This window comes from Paramormyrops kingsleyae, chromosome 1 (genome assembly GCF_048594095.1).
Source record: "Paramormyrops kingsleyae isolate MSU_618 chromosome 1, PKINGS_0.4, whole genome shotgun sequence".
In the NCBI taxonomy this organism is placed as follows: Eukaryota; Metazoa; Chordata; class Actinopteri; order Osteoglossiformes; family Mormyridae; genus Paramormyrops; species Paramormyrops kingsleyae.
The window spans coordinates 29518250-29541250 of NC_132797.1; the positions used below are offsets into that span (position 1 = coordinate 29518250).

At 44.1% G+C, this 23001-nt stretch overlaps 1 protein-coding gene across 9 annotated transcripts in view; it reads right to left on the minus strand.

The window, feature by feature from the left end:
* Positions 1-23001, minus strand: part of dpp6a (dipeptidyl-peptidase 6a) — a 144110-nt gene that overhangs the window by 55581 nt on the left and 65528 nt on the right. The window contains exon 1 of one of the 9 annotated variants that reach the window (XM_023823623.2): positions 12824-13362. The exons of the other annotated variants lie outside the window; for them this stretch is intronic. Coding sequence (XP_023679391.1) covers positions 12824-12880 — 57 coding nt within the window. The 5' untranslated portion in view covers positions 12881-13362. Of the gene's footprint in view, positions 1-12823; positions 13363-23001 lie in introns of those variants that run through there. 9 annotated transcript variants of the gene reach the window in all.

Below are 23001 nucleotides of genomic sequence, written 5' to 3' on the forward strand. Positions count from 1 at the left end.
CTGGCAAAGAGAAGGTTATGTCTTTATGGCTTGTTAGACACAGCGGAGGACAGGCGACAGCAGACATGGAACAGACTGGAACTGCCTCCTCAGATGGGTGAAAATGAGGTTTAAAAACAAGCTGTCCCTCCGCCTCTGTTCTTCCTCTCTTTGTGTCTCTCCTTTTTGTTTTGTTTTTTTTTTTTATTCCTGCCAGACACTCTTGTCTCGCCATGCTATGTGAAGTATGAAATGTATCTTTCTCCTAATATCTGCGTGCCCAGTTTCCAGGGGAACAGGAGTTGGCCGGGGGGAGGGGGCGCAAGGTGGAAGAGATTGGGCAGGGCACTCACTGCCTAACAAGCTGATGGAAACCCACTCGCCGCAGACGACGGCTTTTGTCGGACCGGGTTATAGAAGGGCTCCCCCTGCTGGGCTGACAGTGGCTGAGTGGAGAGGTTAGGGGCCACAAAATGGTCTGTCCACAGACACCGAGGTGTGATCGAGGAAAGAGAATGGGGAACCAGGAGCAGCACAGGATGACAAAGAGCACCAAACCAATTCCAAAAACCCAAAATTTTAATGGCCAAAGCTAACAGGCAAGTCTTAAAAGAAGCTGAATTTGGGGAAAAAAAAAGCTTAAATGCACAAAGCCATCTTCAGGTTTGATAGCTGATCGAGTTGCGCTTTACACCTCAATTAATTATTAATGAGCATCAATCAAGTTGAATTAAGAACACTTGCAGTAGGGGAATCAGATTAGGGTCAGCAGGGCTTTAGTATTTATTTTCCATTTGCATTTATTGCTTTAGTTGAAAATCTTCTCCAAAGCATGCAGTGAATGATCTTGGCCCCTGTAACGCTGAACCCAGAGGAGGCCGAATGGTAGCCGTAGGTCTAAGCGGGAATCCGATCTGCCTGTCCTTCACATTTTCATTTCTGGGGTGAGGTATGGCCAATTCCTTGTGGAGGGCATATATGGAATCCTAAAAAAACCACAGCCGCCCGGAGAGATATGAGTAAGGATACGGTTATCAACCACAAAACCGATCCTGGGCACACTTTCAGTTGTAGCGGGCACGCCACGCCAAGCACGCGACCCAGCGAAATGCATCCTCAGAGCTCATCTGGGGAAATTTAAAAATGATTCGAAGGTCACAGGAAAATGCATGTACCTCTGACACTGGTCCATGGACGCATGTCTCGGAAGATGATGGACAGAATAAATATCATAGATACAGATACAAAACCACAACACTGTAACATTCACTGCCGAAACATCTGCTGGGCAGTGATAACCACACTAATACAAATTCATCCCAGTTTATAATCTTAGTTGTTTTTTATTTTTTGACTTGTGCTGGAGGGCTTGTGGTGAACCACATCCAGGACATAAATTAATATCCCAGTGAACTGATATAAATAAACTGGGATATTTGGGACCGTGAAGGTTCTGTGGACTTTATATTTGTTTCTGCTAAACTGACGTGAAAAGTTCCTATTATACTGACAGGAATGGTCACTGCACCGAATGGCTATGTGGAGAGTCTGCAGCTCGGCGGCTGGGATTGGGATTCATCCACCCCATGTGATCCGTCTTTGTGTTTCCCTACCTTCCCCGATGCCCGTGATAAAAGTGGCGTGAAGCAGCTGGTGGGCGGGCCCCTGGCACACTGCAGGGTGCCCAAGCTTCCCTACTTTCAGCGGCTCCCATTCTCGCGAAGCTCTCCCTCACGACAAACTGAAGATTAGCTCGCCGTTCACCGCCGACAAATATCGGATGAGGTTTTCAACCCCCGCCCCCACAGCATCCGTCACATGCTCTCCTCCCTGCGCTACTGCAACACGAACACTGACAAAGGGAATCGGGACAAGAGCATATTACTGGAAAATGAAACTACCCGTGTGCAAAACAGAAAAGCTTTCTTTTCCCAGTAATCTTGAGCCCGGTCCACTTTATTTTTCTGTGCGGATCTGATCCAAGCTGTAAACACATTGTGGGTTTTACGAGGCAAAGGGCCAGGCAGCACCCGCATATCCTGTCCGTGCAGAAAACTGATAAATTATCCAGGGTCCTCTCCCAGGGCACACTGCAGCTGCATCTGACTGGCTCCCAAGATGATCCAGGTTTAACGATTTGTTTTAGACACTGTAAATAACTCCAGAGAGCACTTTAGTTGGCCAGAGGATGGCCCGTCCTTCACTGCGGCTGCAGCGCTCCTAAAAAGCAACCGAAATCTGGGCGAGCCAGAGAACCACAACCGGGGTCTCAGCATCCTGCCGGTTTCTGGTGAACACTCGGTGTAATCCTCCAGATATCATAACAATCTAAACCGGCCAGCAGCGGGGCATATAGAAAAAGAAAAAAACATTTTCTCATACCTGAAAATCAGAGGAAACATGGAGTATAGAAAATCCTCTAACATTCAGTACAAAAACCAGAGGTTGATTATCCTGAGATAAGAAATCCAAGAAGTGCACGTGTCAAACCAACAGGAGCACTGAAAATCAGAGCAGCCCATCAAGAGCACCTCCACTCATGGTGGGAGAAACCAGTTCTCTCAGGCTACAGACAAACTATAAACCAACGACACTTAGGAATCATGAAGCTGGCATCCAAAGAGCTACAATCACATGGGGGGGGGGTTAACCGGAACCTTCCACTTGTCGTCAGAGTACTGGGGGGTATATGTGGCTGTTATGAATCACACAGCCATAAGGAGTCTGAATCACAGACTGAAAGGAAAGGGATACAAGAGGCTAACAAGCTGACAATCTAAATACACCATCGTATTTTTAACACGAGCATGATCCGCCAATAGAGCAGAGGCGGGGGGTACCATTTCCAGGACTGACCCTCTGTCTCCGAAAAATTTAATGCAATTGATCAAGTACAGCAATTTTTTTTTTGATATCCAACAAGGAATTAACCAGTGAGAATGTAAATAAATAACAAAAATCAACTTCTGTAGGAACATGAATGTGGGCTCAGTATCTTCAATTTTCAATTTTCACCTGAAAAAAACGGCTTAATGCTACACATGGAACCTCATCCAGTTGTCTTCAGGGGGCCAAGAGATTTTAGTGCAGGAATAATCTCCACATCAGGCAGGTAATACGGCACTGGTTCACAAGACCCAGGAAAGATTAAATATAGGATATCCAGTGTAGCCAATTGAGAGCACTCTGTATATGCACTGTTTCCTTGGTTGGAGGAATAACAGCCTTTGATAACACACTAATGACTTTTTTCCAGTGTTAGAAAACCACGAAGAAAGAAGTCTATTTAGGAGAAAAATCAATGGACGCCTGATATCAGCACATGCAGACGGAGACTAATCCAAGAACACGCTTCAATAGGCGCATGGAGGTAGGGCGCAGCACTCGCTGCAATTCCTCCGGCGCCCAGCTAATAACGTTATTTATAAGCTGCAGAAATATTTGCGGTGACTCAAGTTGGAGGTTACTTGGAATGTCCGGAGAGATGACAGGTAATCATCAACCCGCGTGCTCGAGGGAGCCTCACACGGCATGACCCCTAATGTGTGAGAAGGTGTGGAGCCACTGCATCAGCGTCTCTTACCGTATGAGGCGGGGCTTTAACACTCCGGTTATTGGGCTGACAGAGGATATTTAGGCTGCTGTGAGCCTGTGATCCTTTTCCCTAGAGTTGAAGTCTGCATTTTAGATCAGATCAGAAGTCCTACCAATGTGAATTTTCTGCTAGAACCTCTTCCAACATCCCCAAACTCCAGAATGTACTTTCCTGTCCCAGATACACAGAAATATCTCTAATTTTTAAATGAAAAACTAAGGTTTCATGGTGTTCAGGCTCAATCCCCACATTCTGAAAATGGCTGATTATACTGTTTTATGCCAGGAGAAGATGAAAGTTGAACCTGTGGCTCAGATATTGATCCTTGAACCCCTTGAACACAAGATGGAAGATGTGCCACAGTCACCTGGACTTTGCTTGGATGCGTATCAGTGCTCAAATACATCACGTTGGCGACCTTTGCCAAGAAGAATCTCAATATTAATGTATTTCTGTAAGCTCCTTCTTCAGACCAGAAAACCCATTACCCTCCCATGATAAGCAGAGCATGTACTGTGACATTGCCTCGTGGTTTCATAAACAGGCATTCATTGTGTCTGCAAATAAAAAGAATCTCTCTCATTTTGAATGTCTAAGGTACTGTTATGATAATAATAATTATTATTATTATTACAAGTTGCTTTTTTTCTGGAGCCTTACAATCAGGATGTCTGGCATACACAAGCAGCACAGAGCAATGAGGTTTTCCCTTTCTGTGTGTCATAATTATTGTTATTATGCATTATTTCATTGCTTATCTGATGTATTTTTCCAAACTAACTGCTGGATAATTCAGTAGCACAATTTAATCTCCTGTGAACTGAACCGGCAAAAGCCCAGTTATGTATCCTTAACCACGACACCCCCTACTGGCAGAGAAGCTGAGAAGCACAAGCACATGCAAACATACTCCTGGATATCAGCTGGGCACCAGCTGGATACATCGGAGCAGCAGCTGGTGGAGTCATGTTCAGGGGTACCCTGTGACTCTGGGGAGTCAGATTTACAGGCTAACTCCAACAGCGCAGTGAACCCTCCCGTCCCTTGGGGGAGCACCACTCTAGATTCGACTTAAGTGTGCATGCGACGGTCAGTCAGCGTTAAAACACTCCGGGAGTCTCACACTCTCTGAATATACACATTTCTCTTGGACAATAAATATTTGTCCATGTAGGTAAAAAAATATATAGTTCGTAAATAAAAACTGCTCATGTGGACTTCGTCCTGCAATCAAATAGGTATGATTTGCTCAGAACTTTGAGCACATAGAAATGACAGCAAATGAAGCGTTTTCATGACACAACAATGACCAATTCAATCCGATGTCTCTTTATATGGTGCTGGTGCCCTAAAGCACTTGACAGAGATAAGAAAGATACGCACTGTTAGCACCTATCGGAAATTTGCCACTGCACGGCACTGTAATACCCACTCAGCGGCCACGGATCCCGCATTTTGTACGTGTTACGGGATAATCAATAGAGTGAGTCAAATGAAAAAGATCATGCTCGTACCTCCAGCGCATTTAAAACGTCGTCAGGCTTTAAAAACAATGCACTGTGGAGTAAAGTAACTGGCCAAAAGCCTGTGCTTTGCAGGTAACAGAAGATAATCAGAGCCGACTTTAGGCTTGTGCTCTTGAATTTTTGCATGCTGGGACATTTCCATTTTCTGAAGTTGTGCCCATTTCTGCCATCGACAGAGCTGGAGCCGGTGGGCAGATGCCACTCCCAGTGCATTTCGCATCTCCTGAAGGGAGGCGGGTTTCAAATCCACCTCACTGAATGCCAACCTTTTAAAACCACCCACATTTAGCTGTCAGACAAGTCTGTAATAATGGCATGCCAGGAGATGGTAGGGATGCTAGTTCCGCTGCCAGCGAGTGGAAAAGAGAAGACTGGCACTCTGCCCAAGCCCACCTCCAAAACACGGAAGGTACCACCTCAATATGTGCAACCACAGCTTAGTCAAGGACCTCAAATGAAATCCAAAGTGCCCGCAAACGTGTCACCCCAAAGTAAAAACCTCAAAAGTGAATATGCTGGTTCACACCTTAATAATAGACATTCTGTAGATACAGCTGTAAAATAGCTACATATAACTGAAATATACTACCTGCTCATGCATATGTATGAGATAAATCAATTTTACAGAGTTCAGAGGCAGGGATGGTATAGCGTTTGTATAAATTAGCTGGCATCAGAATATCATGAGAAATAAAAACATTGCCATGATGTCTCATCTCTCTAGAGATAAATTCTGTAAATAAAAGACATTTGCGGGGAGGTACATCATCTGATAAGGCAGGAACAAAGACAGCATTTCCCTACCCATAACCTCAGGCCTTACTGTGTACAGAGTTCCACCAAGCACATAAATGTGACAGTGGAGGTAATAGTTTAAAGAGAAAGGGGAGCAGACGGTTGTAAAAGCCTGACCCCAACGCTCGTTCTGAGGGCAACTTCCAAAGAGTGACTGGGAACCATGTGAGAAAGCTCTCCACTGGCACAATCCTCACCAAACAGCCTCACACAACAAAGCTCAGTGGTAAACAAGCAGAGGTACAGGTTCACGCTTTAGCTGTAATACATTCACCCACACAGTCTGCTTTGCGTGGACAGAATTTTATTAACATGATGCCGACAACTAGCTGTTTACCCCACTGATACACAGGTCTGCTTGGAGCACACACGCCTGTAATCACAGCCGAATTAGAGCTGAGAGTCACCAGCTGATGATTCTGTTGCTTCTGGGTGCTGGAAGTGGAGGGGACATGTGGGTCTCCCGCCAAGCATAGAGATAAAAGTCGGACAGCCTTGGGACGGACCCCCGCATATGACCGGGCCACGTCAGATCGCATCCATCACTACTATGCACAAAAACTATGCTACAGAAAGATCATCTATAAGAGGAATATCTGAAGAGACAGACTGACACTCTGGTACTGTTTAATGTTCATCTGCAGTAACACCGAACACCGAAACAATTCCATTCCTATAAAAAAAAAAGATTCCCTTTAAAAACAAAGATCTCACCGTCGAGGAGATCTGTCCACACTGTGACCTCCCCACCGCATTCTGTTTTTAATCAGGTTTTAAATTCAAGTATAACTGCTGCTCTTTAAGGCGACTATCAAAGCCAGCCTCCGGCTGTAATCCACATTCAAAGACGGTCACTCTAACTGGTAAAGAAGCCAGTTCCCTTTTTAAAAATAAAAAGAAAACCTCTGTGGCTTTTGGACGCTTTCCAATACCATCTCCAGGGAACAAGCGGGGCCTTATCTTCCCTGGAGCAAGCATAACTGTAATACAGGGCAATAATCTTAACCTTAAGAAATACATTCTTGCATGCTAGTCTATTAGCACGCCAAGAGCGCTGTAGGATAAATGGGTGGTGAGTCAAAGACCAATGGTAGACAGTACATTAAAAACATTTTGTTTTACTCCTTTAAAGCAGATTTTCTCAAGCATAAATCAGAAGAAGATGGAGAGATATAACCTGACTACAAGAGCAGAAGGAGTAGGACACGATGGCCTACAGCCCACAGTGCCCTTGATGTTGCAAAGAAGCTCCACACGAGGTAAGATTGGCCACTCTACAGAAAATGGCTTCAGCCACAGAAAGACGGTAACAAGTCTCCAGCTTCATCCGTTTCTCCTGCCCACGCAACCAGCAATGGAATGGACATGTAAGGAGAGCTTCAGAAAGGAGAGAGCTGACCGATGGGGGCGGCATCTTTCCCAAGCCGCTCCGTCCGTCAACTTGGCTCGTTAAATCCGTTGTTCGTTGAAAAGCCGACACCTGAGCTGAGAGCAGTGACTGTCAGCATATACTGTACAGCGAGCGCGCCCCACACAGGTTTCACGGTTCATAAATCGTACCTCCAGCAGGTAGGACCTCATTGGAAACTCTCTACCTTCCCCGGGGTTACAGCCTCCACGATGAGAATTGGAATGATTCAGAGCCCAAGACTGGAACATTACCATTATTTATAAACTCACATAAAAGTTTACGTGCCACATAGACTAAATTTGTCCTCGGACGGGAATTTATATCTCAGTTTACGAGCGACAATGCAATAAAATTTCAGCTGTATCTAAATGGAATAACGCAAATAAACGCCACGATACTAGGAGCGTATTAGTGTCACAGTAGTGACTGTTGACAGACATCATATACCAAAGCCTTTGTGGTTTCGTCTCTCATCTCAGCAGGGTGGCGTGAACACACACTCCGATGTTTGGGTTCTCATTTGAGAAATATTACTCCATACACCTCTACTGCCCAGAAGGACTGTGAGTCAGAAGAAGATCTAAACAAGCAGGAAGACACAAGACATATTTATTTAGTAATACCAGTTAGAACATTAGCTGCTATTTCAAAATTACGTTTTTATAAGTAGTAAGGTTTTAAGATTTATCTTTGTATGTTTTTATACCCTAATTACATCTCGAGGGTCTTGCAAACATGCCGTTTAACCCGAACCACCAACAGGAGAGAAGCTGGAACATGTCTCTCCATATGGTCAAATCCAACAGGACTCTGCCGTTAATTGCAGTAGGTCAGTCAGGTCACTCGGAGAGCGGGGAGGCTGATTTGGGAACCCTCTTTTGGTCTGGACCCTCCTTGGCCACACATTCTTGCCGGGTCGTCCCACCACTAGACTGTGTCCATGCCTGATGAGGCTCTTAGCCAAAGTGCAGGCCTACAATCAACGCCTAAACACAAACATGGAGTGACTGATACAGCTAATCGAGCCGTAATTGTGCTTGTAACAAATCTCACCATTCAAAACTATTAGCCTAATTATGGCACCAGCGAAGTGAATCGGACGTTTTCCTCTCAATTATTTCCAAAGTGTTCCATGGCATTTAGTTAAAGGTAACAGTATATCAAATACATTTCACTCCCGATTGGCTACGAAATAACACAGTGAAAGGTCTCCCACCAGTCCAATTTACAGCCAGTATTTATTGTCTGTAGGCGACCAAACTGCTCACACAAATTAGCTCTGAATTTACTTTACGTAACTGTGCTTAGTCAATGGCTCAGTGTCACGGTATAAAATAAATAAATCTTCCTAAGGACCCCAAGAACCATCCGAATAGGAGATCCTTTCATAGTCATTGACATTTCCAGAATTAGAACTCCATAAATATCGTCACTGCAAGCAGCAATTAGCCCAGGCATAAACAACTATCAATCTACGGGACCAATATTACAAAAGGACGGTGCTGGCTGTCTTTGACGGAAACATCCAGAATGAACCAGAACATTCTGCTCGTTGGGCACTGTTCATGCAGCTTGTTAGAAAACCGTATCCTCTCCACGCCTGCAACATGTACTCTAGCTTTTGAAAAATTACCTTATATGACCCATAATATGTGCGTGGTTTTGCTTGTGTGTTAGAACTGTAATAATCAACTGCAGTGTTACTTGATACAAGAGAGTGTTTTATGTAAGGTATTCATTATGCTTATATCTGGTTGGATAGTTGCAAAATGATGGGCAAAAGGTATTTTTTGAGGAAAGTTTTGGATTCCAAGTCTACAAATAAGGCATAAATCACAGCTAATCAATTGCCAGTGACATGATGAGCTATGACGTTTTGTAACAGAGCAAGTTTCTCGCGTTAAATATTTATAACTGTATTACAATTCAAATTCAACGCCAAGAGCTATATTGAAGTAGTAGCTGAGAATACATTTCTGTCAGATTTTTGGGGGCAAAAATGCATAATGTATTACATTCCTGGTGAAAAAAACAGCTCATCACAATCTCAGAGCCAACATCACGGTTCAATTGCTCATAATTACAGTTAAAACAGACATATGGCAACAGCGCTCAGAACTCCAATGAGACTCTCTGTGAAATTCATCTCCTGTGTTTTGTTTTATTGGTGGTAGCGCCCAGAAAATATTAATTCCCGTTCCAAGGTGGAACTTTTGGGAATCATCAAGAATTTTGTCCAAGGTCTTTATCGACAGCATCACAGAAATGAAGCTCTGAACTGGTAGAAAGTGAACAAAGAAAGTCATAAAAGAAACAGGTAGCTGAGAAAGTCCTGGAACGATTGAGCATCCTAGATATGAAGGTAGCCACAGCCAGGGGCGGATTAAGGTGTACAGAGGCCCCTAGGCTACAGTAGTCTGTGGGCCCCCCAACCCCACCCCCTTCCGCGCCAATGGGGGCCCCCTTGCAGGCTGGCACACGTGGGGCCCCTAGGCTTAAGCCATATCTAGCCTGTGCGTTAATCCGCCCCTGGCCACAGCGCAGAGCAGTGAGGAGGGGGAATTCCATCAGGAGCCACTAACTGACAGCCACAGAGTGTCAGGTAGGCCACTCTCAAGCATCGGGTCTCAGGGTACCCATCTTACAAACGACTTGTGGGGACATGAAGTTAACAGCCCATTGTAAAATTATGGCTGTGGAAAGTGGAGGCTCAGTAGTTTAATCCCTTTTATATTACAAGAAGCACAAATCTGAAAGTTTAATTCTTGGGCCGGATTAAGTGTCTTAGTATTGGCACTGGCTTGTCCCATCTGTTCAGTATGGATTTACGCAAAACTTTTGTTTTGTCCACCAGCAGAGGACCAGTCCCACAAAGTCGGGCCTCATGCCAGACCCAGTGGACAGAGGTATCCCGGGACTGGACCACGCTCCACATGAGAATCACTAACAGAGGTCAGAGGACAGTGGCACTTACTCCAACATGCTGGCATGACCTCATGCACCGAACACGTCCACCAGAGACACTCGTCAGAGTTCTCAGACAGCTAATTCAATTAGCCTCGATTCAGGCCGCACTCGAGGCGCCCTCATGGCAGGAAGGAGGCGCCGTGGTGTGAGGGTGGGAATTCTCAGCGAGGCTATTACAACTCCACCGTGCACTGCAACCGGTGATTCTAAAATTAGCATATGACAAGGCTGACATTTCCAATTTTCCTGTGTGAATGTTGCTGGGATTTTAAAAATTTCATGGTGGCGTAAAAACGGACAGAAAAAGGACACACACATTATGGGAGACTCCTAACGAGCTACAGTATGTCTCTCAGAAGCAACCAATGTGATACTCTTCATGTTTTTCTCAAGTCCTCCCACACTCAGCAATATGGAGCAGTGTGTGGCCTACTTGGTTAGGCTTTTATGGCTGTGATCAGAAGGTCAGCAGTTCTAATCCCATGTTCACATTACAGAATAGCTGCATCACTGTTCAGGAACGCCTTTAACCATAAAAAATGCTTTGGGGTGCTGGTTCAATGGCTGACCCTGTACTCTGACCCCAAGCTTTGCTCTTGTCTGTCTGGGTGTCTCCTAAGTAAGCAAGATGGCATGTGGAAACTAATGTGTTTGCCAAGCCATCAATGGTCAACAGAGGATTTGAGCCTGTGACAGACATCCTTCATGAACAGGCCCAGCTCTACCTTTACAGAGGCCCTGGGCAAACCTTTATTTGGAGGCCCAAATAAAAAAAACGAATAATCATTTCACTTCCTCCACAGTGCAGGTAATTTGGGGGCCCTAGGCAACTGCCTATTCTGCTTATAGCTAGAGCTGGCCATGTACGTAACTTATTTTTTCATTACATTGTCTGGGCCCCCTTGCACAACAAAACTGCTGGTGTCCAGTGCAACAAAACTGCTGGTGTCCAGTGCAACAAAACTGCTGGTGTCCAGTGCAACAAAACTGCTGGTGTCCAGTGCAACAAAACTGTTCATAGGGTCTTTAGTTCATTAAATGTACCTACTCAATTAACTACTGAGTTTAACTCACTCTAAAAGCATTTTACGGCAGAATTAAAAGCTACAAACTCGTTTTCTGTTACTTTTACAGGTGTTTAATTTTATATCCATTAAATCTCACTTCTTGGTTGAAATGCAGGTCAAATGGCCTTGTTAAAAACAGAAACAAATTTTGAGCCAGTTAATTTCACATTAGTGAAGTATTTTCACGGATGGTGTGATGGCACAGTGGTTAGTACTACTGCCTCACACCTCTAGGAGCAGAGTTTGAGTATCTGCCATGGCTCCACATGTGTGGAGTTTGCATGTTCTCCCCGAGTCATTGTGGGGTTTCCTCCAGGTACTCCGGTTTCCCCCCGCAGTCCGAAAACATGCTGAGGTTAATTGGAGTTGCCAAATTGTCCATGCTGTGCATGTGTGAGTGGATGGTGTGTGGGTGTGCCCTGAGATGGGTTAGCACCCGGTCCCAGGTTGTTCCCTGGCTTTCACCTGTAGCCTCCAGGATAGGCTCTGGACCCTCCACAACCCTGAACAGGACAAGTGGTTACAGAAAATGGATGGATGGATGATGTATTTTCTCCTTTATTTCAACAGATCGTTAACAGCAGTTAAAAATAAACGGAAATTATGCAAAAAAAAATAAAAAATACGTCCGAAACTGGAGGAAATTCTTCACACATCATGGTAATTGCTTTAAATAGGATATCACACGTTTCTGTCAGTAATTAGTGAAGTAATCTGTGTATCACACATCTCAGTATGTGCGTATGTCTGATCGCAACACTTTACTCACAGACAGGCTTTTATATTTCATATTCACACAAAGACCATAAAGAAAACACTCTGAAATTTATAATAGATTCACAAGTTGGGATAACCAGGCGAAAGGCAGAATAGCCAATTTTTGAAATATTGCTTTGCTGCTGGGCACATCCAAAATAAATCAACAGTACAATGTAAGTGTACGTCTCATTAACTTTACATCCCCCCTTTTCGATAACATGATTTCAGTATTAGGCCTATATATTCTGTTGTTTATGTTTTAAGACTAAGGACTTTACCTAAGATGAATTGCATCACGTGCTGTAGTAAGAGATGAGCCTTAGGCACAGTATCCCACTAAAATGAGCAACTCAATGAATAGTCCAAGTCACTTGAAACATGCTTTTTATAAAGTTATCAGACTGAATACTAACATTTATTTCGTATTAAGGAGTGAGTATCTATTGTGGGGAATGAGGGGACCGCATGTGCTCTAAGCTACGCGGCGCAGCGCAGTTACCTTGAAATCAGAGACCCACGAGAAGGTCTTTGATTTCAAGGTCTCTGATCGCCACAAAAAAATTACAAAATTACTATCCACCTAACCAAATTCAAAATTTTTTTAAAGAGAAATATTTTTCTTTCATAAAATACATGGCAGAATAACGCGAGTTAACTGGAATATTACCAACACATCAATAGATATAATACATAACATACGGATTTTTAAAAAGCCAGGAAGTACCTGATCCTGCTGTTGAGCTGCTTTCGCCGGTGCGTTTTGCTGTTTTGCCGTGGTCATGATCACCAGGGGCTCAGCTTTTAACCACGGAGGAAAAACCGGCTGTCTCGCTGGGATGATCGAGGAAAAACCACGGGCATCGACTCGAAAAAATGAGCAAAAAAAAAAAAAAAAACCGAAAAAATAAATATGATGATAAATACAGATGAGAAGGCAGACGGCTGTTAACGCGCTTCGCCTCGAAAGCGAAGACAGACGCTGTCCGCCGCCACTGAAATTAGAGAGGATGGGAGAGTCATTGCGATCGTCACCGACACCGGGATCAGTACCGGGGATGCGCGGTAAGATACGGTCGCTGCCTGTCCCCCTCCGGACCGGCTGCCCTCTCAGTGGCCGGACTCCCTCTCACACACGTTTGGTACAGCAGCGCGTATTTCATCAATCTGCCCTTTCCTCCGAATCACAATTTTCCCTCATGCGGGGAGGGTGGGGGTGATAGAGGTGGTACTGGCATGGAAATCAGACTTCACTTAAATCTCTCATTTACTTTTAAGGAGCGTTTTGCATTCGATTGGGAACTGCAGGACATCTGTACAATCTGGGGCTGAAATCTGCCATTTTTAACTTTAAAACGTTGGAAGTCTGCATTGACATTTCCGCGCACTGTAGAAATTTGGTAATTCACATAATGCAAATCAATACCTCACAGTACTGATTAGTGTTGCCTTCATTATTTTGACTACAGACGCAATGTCTTGGCTTCCCGCAAAGCACCGCCTGATGTGCCGGTTTCATGTTAAGCATGTTGCGAGACTGACGTGAAAACCCGGTGACAAATATAAGGCTGTACACGTACAGTATGATGGCTGAGCGCTAAAAACGCAGCGGAGCTTGGAATCATGCGGATAGAAAAGCGCCGGGAAGCCGCCGCGAGCTTTTCGTGAGCCAGAAACCTCCGGCTACTGCTGAATAACTAATAATGCTCAGCTGTCAGTTCATTTGAGTTTTATAAAATTTATAGTGGATCCGCTTTCATAAACGTGTGGTCACATTTGACTAGAAGGGACCACACTGACCGATTTCACTGGACCCAAACCCTTTAGTTTACGTTCCATTACGACCCATTATCACCTACGCTAACGATATCTTTATATTATATAGGCCTACCACATCTTGCATGCAACTATTAAAAGTGCCGAAAAGTATGAGACATAATTAAGTGCTCCGTGTGACGGCATTTACTGCCACTCATTTTAGCTACTTAAAAATATCCACTTAACTATCCACTTACTAACTCGCAAGTGTTTTTGCCTGATTTACTTCTTTAACGTGTTCAGATAAAACTCTTACACACATACTTTCTTTTGCTCTTAAGTGGTCTTTATAAATTAGTTACTTTTTAAAATTGAGTGTTCCAAATGTTAATTAATACGAATCTATTATTCTGCCTTTCTCCAGGTCTCTGTTATTTTAATAAGCACAACGTCCTCCAGTAATTAAGGTCAGACCGTAATTCTATAGTATATTATCCCAGCATGCTTTGCGTGTCTGCTATCGTGGCTTTTGAGCAAAGCACAGGGGAAGCAGCCGATGTCCTTTAGCTGCCAAGATCATTTCTGAGCCCTTTCCATTTTATTAGACGTGCTCAAGAATGTAGTTTTTTTTAAAGACCTGTCACTCTGAATTCTCATTGGGTTGGGTCTGTCAGGTTTCTGCAAGACAAATTCACATGGAGGCTTTTTGACGCCTAAGATGTGTAGGCTGTTGAAGGCATATTGTCCGCCCCAAAGGAAACTTACCGACGAATGCTAAAACATACACCCAGGGTCCTCTCTAAGAACTCAAAGAGCAGGAAGAGATCACATGTCATGCAGAGTGCCACCCACTTTAGGGTGACTAATGACAAAAACAAATGACAGCATAAACTGTTCATAGTGCAGGGCTCTCCCAGCATTTTGCAATAGGAAAGCTTTAAATTTAACATAAATTCATGCTACACACTGTATCTACATTGATTCTTCCACCATTAGCAGGACAGGCACGTGCTACTAACAGAACCTAAAGAAATGCTCACATGTAATGGAATAGCAAGCAACGGCAGTGTTTATGGGCACTCAGACCAGGCATTTGCATAGGGCTTCTGAGGTTTGGGGGTCACAAACAGTCACTACACTAAGGGGTAAAGTGCCCCAGAAACAACATACCTGCCCCTGGAGAACAGGTCAGCTTCCTGCACCCTACTGGGGTCATGACATCACGGAATGCAATGAGCTTTGAGCAAAACAATGAGCATCATCCACCAAGCTGAGAAATTAGGGCTGCGAGAAGCAAAACACCAAAGGACTTGACCTGAAGATCGTTCAATTCCCAGCAGGGCATCTGCTGTTGTACCCTTGAGCAATAATTAACCCAAGCTGCTCCAGTAACAGACCAGTGAACGAGTGTCATATTGGATGAGTGATAATCGAACACAGAGGTGTAAATATAAACTTAAACCCACACAATAATCTCCCTCCCCGCTAGACACCGCGTGACTCAAGAGGCAAGAGCCTTCTGCTGTACTGCTCTACCACCAGCACCCATTGCTGACAAATGGGAGGGTGACAGATGTCCTTTATAACAAATCCATTTAAGCATACGGGCCGCCAGTGGCCCCACATTATCTGACTGACTGCAGCAGGTTAGACAAACAGAGTGAAGCTTTCCAGAATCATCCATTCTGGGCTGCTAATTATTTCGCCCTGCTGCCAAGACTGAGACCCAAATAGGATGGGATTAATTTAAACATTCACAGATGACCACAATATGTGGGTGCATTTGTGGCTCGGGGTACATGTGCTCTTATTCCGGATGATTGCCGGAACGTCCTGCTTCCTCTAGGACCACAGCCTTTCTTTCAAGGTCTAAAGTAAAAACACATAACACATCTACAGTGGGAGAGCAGGAGATGAACATGATCAGCCAGACCATAGCAGGTTATCTCGAAGAGGGTATATTTTATCAATGAGAGAGACTAGGACAGGGAGTTTAGGCAGTAGGTAATAGCCAAACCCAACAGCAATTTCCACTTTACTCCTGGCCCTTCCAAACAGCGGGTCCACATTAATCCCCGGCTTTGTGCGAGCCATCCTCTGCCCAGGCGAATACCGGCTTTCCAGTGAGCTTCTCTAAATGAGATTTCAAAGATCCAGAATTTCAAAATCCCTGCCCAAGACTCCTGACAGCAGCGAGAAAGAGGATCCTTTCCCTTTTGTTTCTTTATGTCATTCTGCATGGAGCCCAACGTCTTGGGGATCTGTCTTCTCCAGGGTCTCGGTTCCCTCCCTCAGAAAGATGCCACCGCTGCAATTCGTGACTTAAAACAATAGCAGGCGGCGAGGGACTGTTCTTCTGCGTTTGACAGAGATTCAAAGAGGGGGTAATGGTGTGCTTTCTGAAAGGCGCACGCAATCTCTCTGTGGCATCCGATGGGAGGGGGGCCCTCCTACAGATGCGTTACAGAGACAGAGAGGCAATTGGGAGGCTCACAGGCATAGAGAAGAGAAAATGGAGTTCAAATTGGCCTTCCAACTCATCTTCTACCCGGTGGCCCATGAATCTGTTCCCCATATCCGGGGCTGTGGTACCAATGGACCTGCTCCAACACAAGACCATACAGATTATTTGCCAAGGTTCCTAGGTACCTGGGAATACAACCCAGACAGTCTCTCCTTGCCAAGATGAAAGTCGGCACCCGCAGAGGCTGAGGGATGCCATCAGAGCCCTGTGGGACTTGGTTCAATACAGGAGCCCCAGTTGGTCCATGAAAACCCCCTCCCCAGGTCCAAGTTGGCTCAGGTGAAAATAAATCACTCTAGCATGGATAAAATGATTTTGCCATCATGGTCTATATTCAGTAACCGATTAAACGTCTGTCATGTTTTCGGGATAAAAACCTTAGTCTGTTTAGGGATCATTGGGTCAGGCAGTGAACCTGAAGGAAAGGGAAGAAGGACAGATAAAGAGCTTCCCTGGGGAAGTTAGAGACAGTGGTAAAATGCATAGGCTGGGGGGAAAAGGGAAAAATAAAATTCAAACATATTCATATATCCCAAAGTGCACTGTTGCCACGGTAATCAACATGCGAGCTACCCTGAGAAGACCGTCCCTCAAAAACCCCCCAAAGTAGTCCAACAAGGAGGATGCTGCTCAGAAAAGCCCCTAAGAGGCCACCAGCCACTTTCAACAGCCTCAGGTCAGCAGAGGTAAGAAGTACACCAGTCAATAATGTCAAGGATTCTGTGTATCTTTATGAGGAAGGAGCTTTAAAGGAAGTGCTGTGTCCATTTGAACCTTGGCACACAGCAGAGGTTGATCTTGCTAAGTTGAGGAAAGCGCTTTTGTGGTCAAATGGCAGAAAATTCAGCAAAGTGATGATTCCCAGCAAAGGTCTGAAGCCGTATTGAGCATCTGGAGAACATCAAGGTTAACAGGCCCATAACAACCACCCAAAGCAACCTTACCAGGCTAAACCCCAAAAGTCGTTTAAATACAATACTATACAAACCCTGGCTGGAACAATGCATGCACCACTGATCTGAAAATTTACACAAAGTACCTTAATAATCAAGCCAAGCCTTATTGCTGGAGGACTGAACTTACTTAATTCCTCTTATTGCAACGAAGGGTCTAACAATAGGCTGACTTACTCAAGGAAATGGTTCTTATGTGCTCTCTTAATGAAATTAATAATTTCCTGTCAAGTCTGATAAGCTACCAGTATATACGGAATAGAATGTTTGACTACCATAGCCTATGAAGCAGCTGTAGTCATGGCAACCAGGTGTAGGTACTCGTGTGCGTTTGGTGCATTATAAGTAAAATGTGATGCTACTGTAGTCAGTGGACCGAAATCCCCTGAAGCTGATCAGAATCAGCCATTCTGTGTGTTCCCAGTTGAAGGCTTATTTCAACACCATGGCCATGGACATTTGGGACTGTGGGAAACAGAGATCTGCTGTCCTAAACCATTCAGAACCAGAAAATGGATCGTTCCCAGTCCTCTAAGTATCACCACCCAGAAACAGTAAACACGAATTTCCCATGAGTTCAGCAGGTCGTCTAAGTGTCCTGTAAACTTTCTAACTTATCCTTATCAAACAATATGAAAAAAAAACTTTCCAAAACAACACCTCTGTGACATTCACTTACAGGAAGTCTAATCCTATAATTGAAATTAATAACAAATTAACTTATTTTATGTATGGCAAAAATAAATAAATAAATGTACTAGAGAGTTTGGATTTAGTTTAGCGTATATTTATACTAATTAGAGACTTTCACACCTTCAGTTTACCATTTTATGGTGCACCAGCGTCATCCCAGGTCCAATTCTCATCACAATTAAACCTTTTTGCACTACTAAAGTAATAAAAACAAGGCTAATGACCCTGTGAGATACTTTGCCATTTCCATGAATATTCAAGCAGAACTGTCACGGCAAGCAACAAGTAACTGGTTATTTTACTTTTTGATGAATTACACAGGAAGGAGATGACACTTCAAATGGGCGAAGAATGGACACATCAAGCCTCAGCTGTACTAAGCGAGCGCAGTGTGTCAGGTGGGTGGCTCTTTCTGGGAGCTTGGGACAAATCTGGGGGAATCAGTCACCATCCATCCACAAGGAATTCCTCAAAAAGTCACACCTGTTTAATAAAGAAGGACCCTCCGTCCACGGAGCCACCAGATGCAGGTCCGACTTAATGAGATTCTGGTTTGACAGATAACTAGATCCTCAAGGTCCTCGGGGCGCCCACGGACCGCCTGGCGTGGCCGGCTGGGGAGAGGGGAAAGGGACACAGACATCCAGCCACAATAAGCTTTCCTCATGATGGCATGCACAGAGCTGAAGCACGCCAGGGAAGGGAACCCAGCGCTTTGCAGCTCACAATTCCAAGCTGAAAGCATAGAGCGGGAGGCCAGCTTTAAAGGGACCTGTATATTTACATCCCTGTGCCCACATATTCGGTTCAGGTTCTCAAACAAGCACCCTGTTACTGTCTCTCTCCTTCTGATTTTTGTTTAGTTGTTAGGCAGAACCTCTCACCCGGAACAAAGCACATGGCTCACCATTTCCCCACGTAATCCACCTACACGGCCGGACACGGCTGCAAACAGATTTACTCCACTGAAGAAGTGTACTTAAGAGAACCTCTCTCCACAGCATTTCCATATGTTTAGAAGCGAACTCCCACCCACACCCCACAGAAAATGCTAGCCTGATGATTCTCCCCCTGCATTGTTCATCTGGAGAGCATAGTGGGAAGGCAACCGAGAGGAAACAAACACAAACGATGGCAGATCTCCAGACATGCTGATGGACATGGGGTTGATTATCACTCTGGGTGCACCTGGCACCTATCTCAGTGCTGCAGTGGGCCTTGGAGCACAATATTCAAATGTGATTGGAGCAGAAAAAGGGCAGGGAGGCCAATGCTGATGAGTCAGGTAAATGCTGAGTTATGAATTCTTTAGCATGCCACTCGGATTTAAGAACGCCCCTGTTACGGTTTAAATGTCAGCATCACTTAAGAGTACTGACGCATCAGCTGTTAGCCAAACACAACACAACACCCTTGTTGGTAAAATGCAGAACATGCTCACTGCAGACACTGTTCCTTTGCTATAAAGCACGTGTCATTTTTTTTGTTACACAACAAAGCAGTCGGGCTGTTCCTGCCAGAATCCATCTGCGTTAACGAACTTAGAAACTAGAGGAACATTAAAACGACACATGAAAGTGGTGTTAACTTCACAGGTCGACGGCGGTGACTGACATCGCAAACAGCCAAGAGTCCTGTTTCCACACAAACCGAGGACATGGTGACAGGACACCACCTCTGTGCCTGCCTCTAATTACTGCCCTGTTTGATGAGTGCATCCAAATTAAGCTCAGTTCTGAGCTGGAAAGGAATTTGTGTTTTGTGCCTAATATCAATTTGTTTTCATATGCGTGTATAGATGTCACCCTTAGGAGGGACTTCATGGTACGTCTTTCACCGCTTAACAACATATAAAGGAAACAATTCTGCAGAAAATGCTGCTCCTCTGTATGGTCTTTTCCTGAGTGAATGTGATTTATTTCCCTGTGCTGCGCCCTCTATTTGAGGCTACACACTGTGCCAAAGACAGAAGAAAGCCAGGATGCTGATAAGGATTTTTTTAAATCACTCTCTTCAAAAGGCCAAACAGCCTCTCCGTTTCATGTCCAAGAAGATGACTGTCCTCCAAATATGAAGTTTAATTAAAGGCAACTTTGATTAGATCGATGAATGAACACTAACAAAAAAAATCCTACATTATCAATGACCAGAAGTTGTACAAGACATAATTAGGCTACATTTGAAAACCGCACATGAGCTCTAGCACAAAACTCATGCTCATGGAATTAAGAAAAACGTCATCCTATACAATGAAACCAGTAAAATGGGGCTTTGGCTTGGTTTAGTGGTGGCACACTGATCTGGCACTTCAAGTGGAAAAATGAAAACAGCTTAATTTTAACAGGCATCTTTAAGCAGTGGGTGATTTGCAGTCAAAGAATGGTTTATGGTTTTCCTCACCTCGCAGGCAGTTGTAGCCATGCTCCAAGCTCACTGAATGGGCTGAAAACACACTTACCGCTTTCCCCAGGATGACGGATCGCTTTCACTGAGCCACACCTGGCCACCTCCCCATGCTGTACCTGCACATAATTTCTTAGAGAACTTCCCAGCTTCTCTGCGATCTGTCTTTCTCTGACATGTCATGAATTATCCTCAGATTGGTAACCTGCAGAATATTACCACCTCCCCCATCAGTGTCACTGTCAGTACTCCCTGGCCTGGAGAGAAAATGGGGTGAAAAGCAGCCTGGCAGAGGAATAGGAACCCTATTCATACTGGAGATAAATACAGGGGGTTATGGCAGCCATGGCGGCTCCAGATTACTGAAGCCCACTTGGATATCAAACTCAAATACTCCACTGACTAAACTTTGCTTTTTGTGACCTCTCTGCCAATCTAAGTGTGTCATTCAGCACTGCAAGGAGAGACTCACGGGCTCTTAACTACACTGACTTCTTTAGGATCATCAGAACTATACAAATAAAGCAACAGAATGAATGAATGAATGAATGAATGAATCTTCCATGGATTAAGAGATCACCTATCTCAGAGATTAACGGGGCTGGGAACCCATTAAAAATTTAATTAAAAATCTAGAAGAAAAAAACCACACAAATGAAAACCTTCATCTATGAAGGCGTAAACACATGAGTAAGAGTCTCATATAAGACCAATAATCAGACTTCAATACCCAAGCAAAACTTCATCCCAAAGGCCCACGCAGGTTGATGGAGCCCGGAAAAGCTTTTTCTGAGTGGTGTGGATTAAGGGCAGGTATGGAGTCAGGATGCAAATCACTCTCTTCCAACTACTCAAGTGCCCAGCTAGGAAACTGGAATAGAATCTGATGGACATATAGCAAGCATTGACACATTATAGAGGTTATGCAACGCTGAGTGATGAGCTTCCAAGGTAAAAAGAAACTCTCGACATCGTTAAGGATATTTAGGGAGATGTTACTTGTGGTTAATCATTGCACCTAATCTAAACCCACAGAGAAGTGGCTGCATGGGTGGACAAGGGAGCAATCTGCAGTCAGGTAAATGCTGCACCAGCCGGTAATTGCTGTACAGTGGTCTGATTTGGCCATGAAATTGCCTGCCTTGTTCTCAGTGAGGGGGGGACTGATTACCTTTTGAGATGCCCACACCGGGACAGCTCATCAAGCGTGCCATGAGGCGGCCTGACCTTCGCATGGGGCATTCGACGATGGCGCACCCATCCCCCCCCCCCCCCAGTGGACTCAGGCATTTTCCAAATCACACAAGCGAAACACAGCCCCTCCCCGCTAATTTTCTCTTTTAAATCCCAACGCCAGCCACCAGACAGAATGAAGATTTAATCTGTTAAAGGTGGGAAAACGTTTTCCTCCTCACCACGAGATCTGTCCTTACAAAGTCTGTGCTAATGAATCAAGGAAGAGACATCGTTTGTCCCCCATTATAATCTTACATTCCCAGGGCCATGGTTTGAATCCCACCCCTGGCTCTGTGTGCATGTGTGTGTAGGTTATGTATATATTACATTGTGGGGACATTTTTTAGTCCCAAAAAGGGGAAACTCAATTTAAAAAATTTTGTCACTGCAATTAAAAAACTAAAAATTCCAAAAGTCTTGTATTTTATTTGGTTACTTATAGTTAAAGTTAGGGCTGGGTAGGGCTTATGGTTGTCATAGTTGGGATTAGGTTTATGCCCACAGAAAACCATGTGTCCTTAATGTGTCATGGTGTGTGAATACTGTACATGTCACCCGCCCCGTGCCCTGATCACCAAATTAACCTTAATCAGTGTCCCCAACAGCTGGGATCATATCAATCAGTGTTTTACTAGCTAGTTAAAAATATCAAGCCCTCTGTAGGAAGTGTCACGCAGCATGGGGGGGGGACTATTAAAATGAGGAATCTGCCTGCTGAGCAGCGTTAATTTTGACAAGAATTTTTTATTTAGTTTTAGTCTTTGTCACTTACTGAAAATCGTAGTTGGATTAAAGTCACATTTTAGTCTTTTGTTTTAGTTTAGATATAGTCAGTGGAACTCATGTTTAATTTTAGTCTAATTTTAGGCAACTTTTTAGTCATCATTTTTTCATAGAGTTTCATGATACTGAAGTGGATTTTGCTGAAGAATATTTCTCCTGACTGTGAAAATTCCCTTGGGAACTAAGCATACCTTATACATAAGCATACCCTATGATGCTTAGTCCTCTAGGCTGAGAATGTGTTACTGACTTACTGTACTACATTCATATATAAAAAATGAACAGCTAAAGTTTGTCAGAAAAGTGCAATACAATCATATTTCCTTCACAGGTCGTAATTATTTTCCACATACATCAACAACATATACCTATACTTTTTCCTGTTTCATTTTTGCTATTCGGGCATTAAAACACTCAACAAATTTAACTGTATGGCCATTTTATCCTGTAATATTTTTGTTATTAGAGCATCAAAACAACTATCAAACAAGCATTTAACTGAGTGCAAAAACCTGTCTTCACAATTTATAATAATCCTTCTTCAAAAACAGGAAG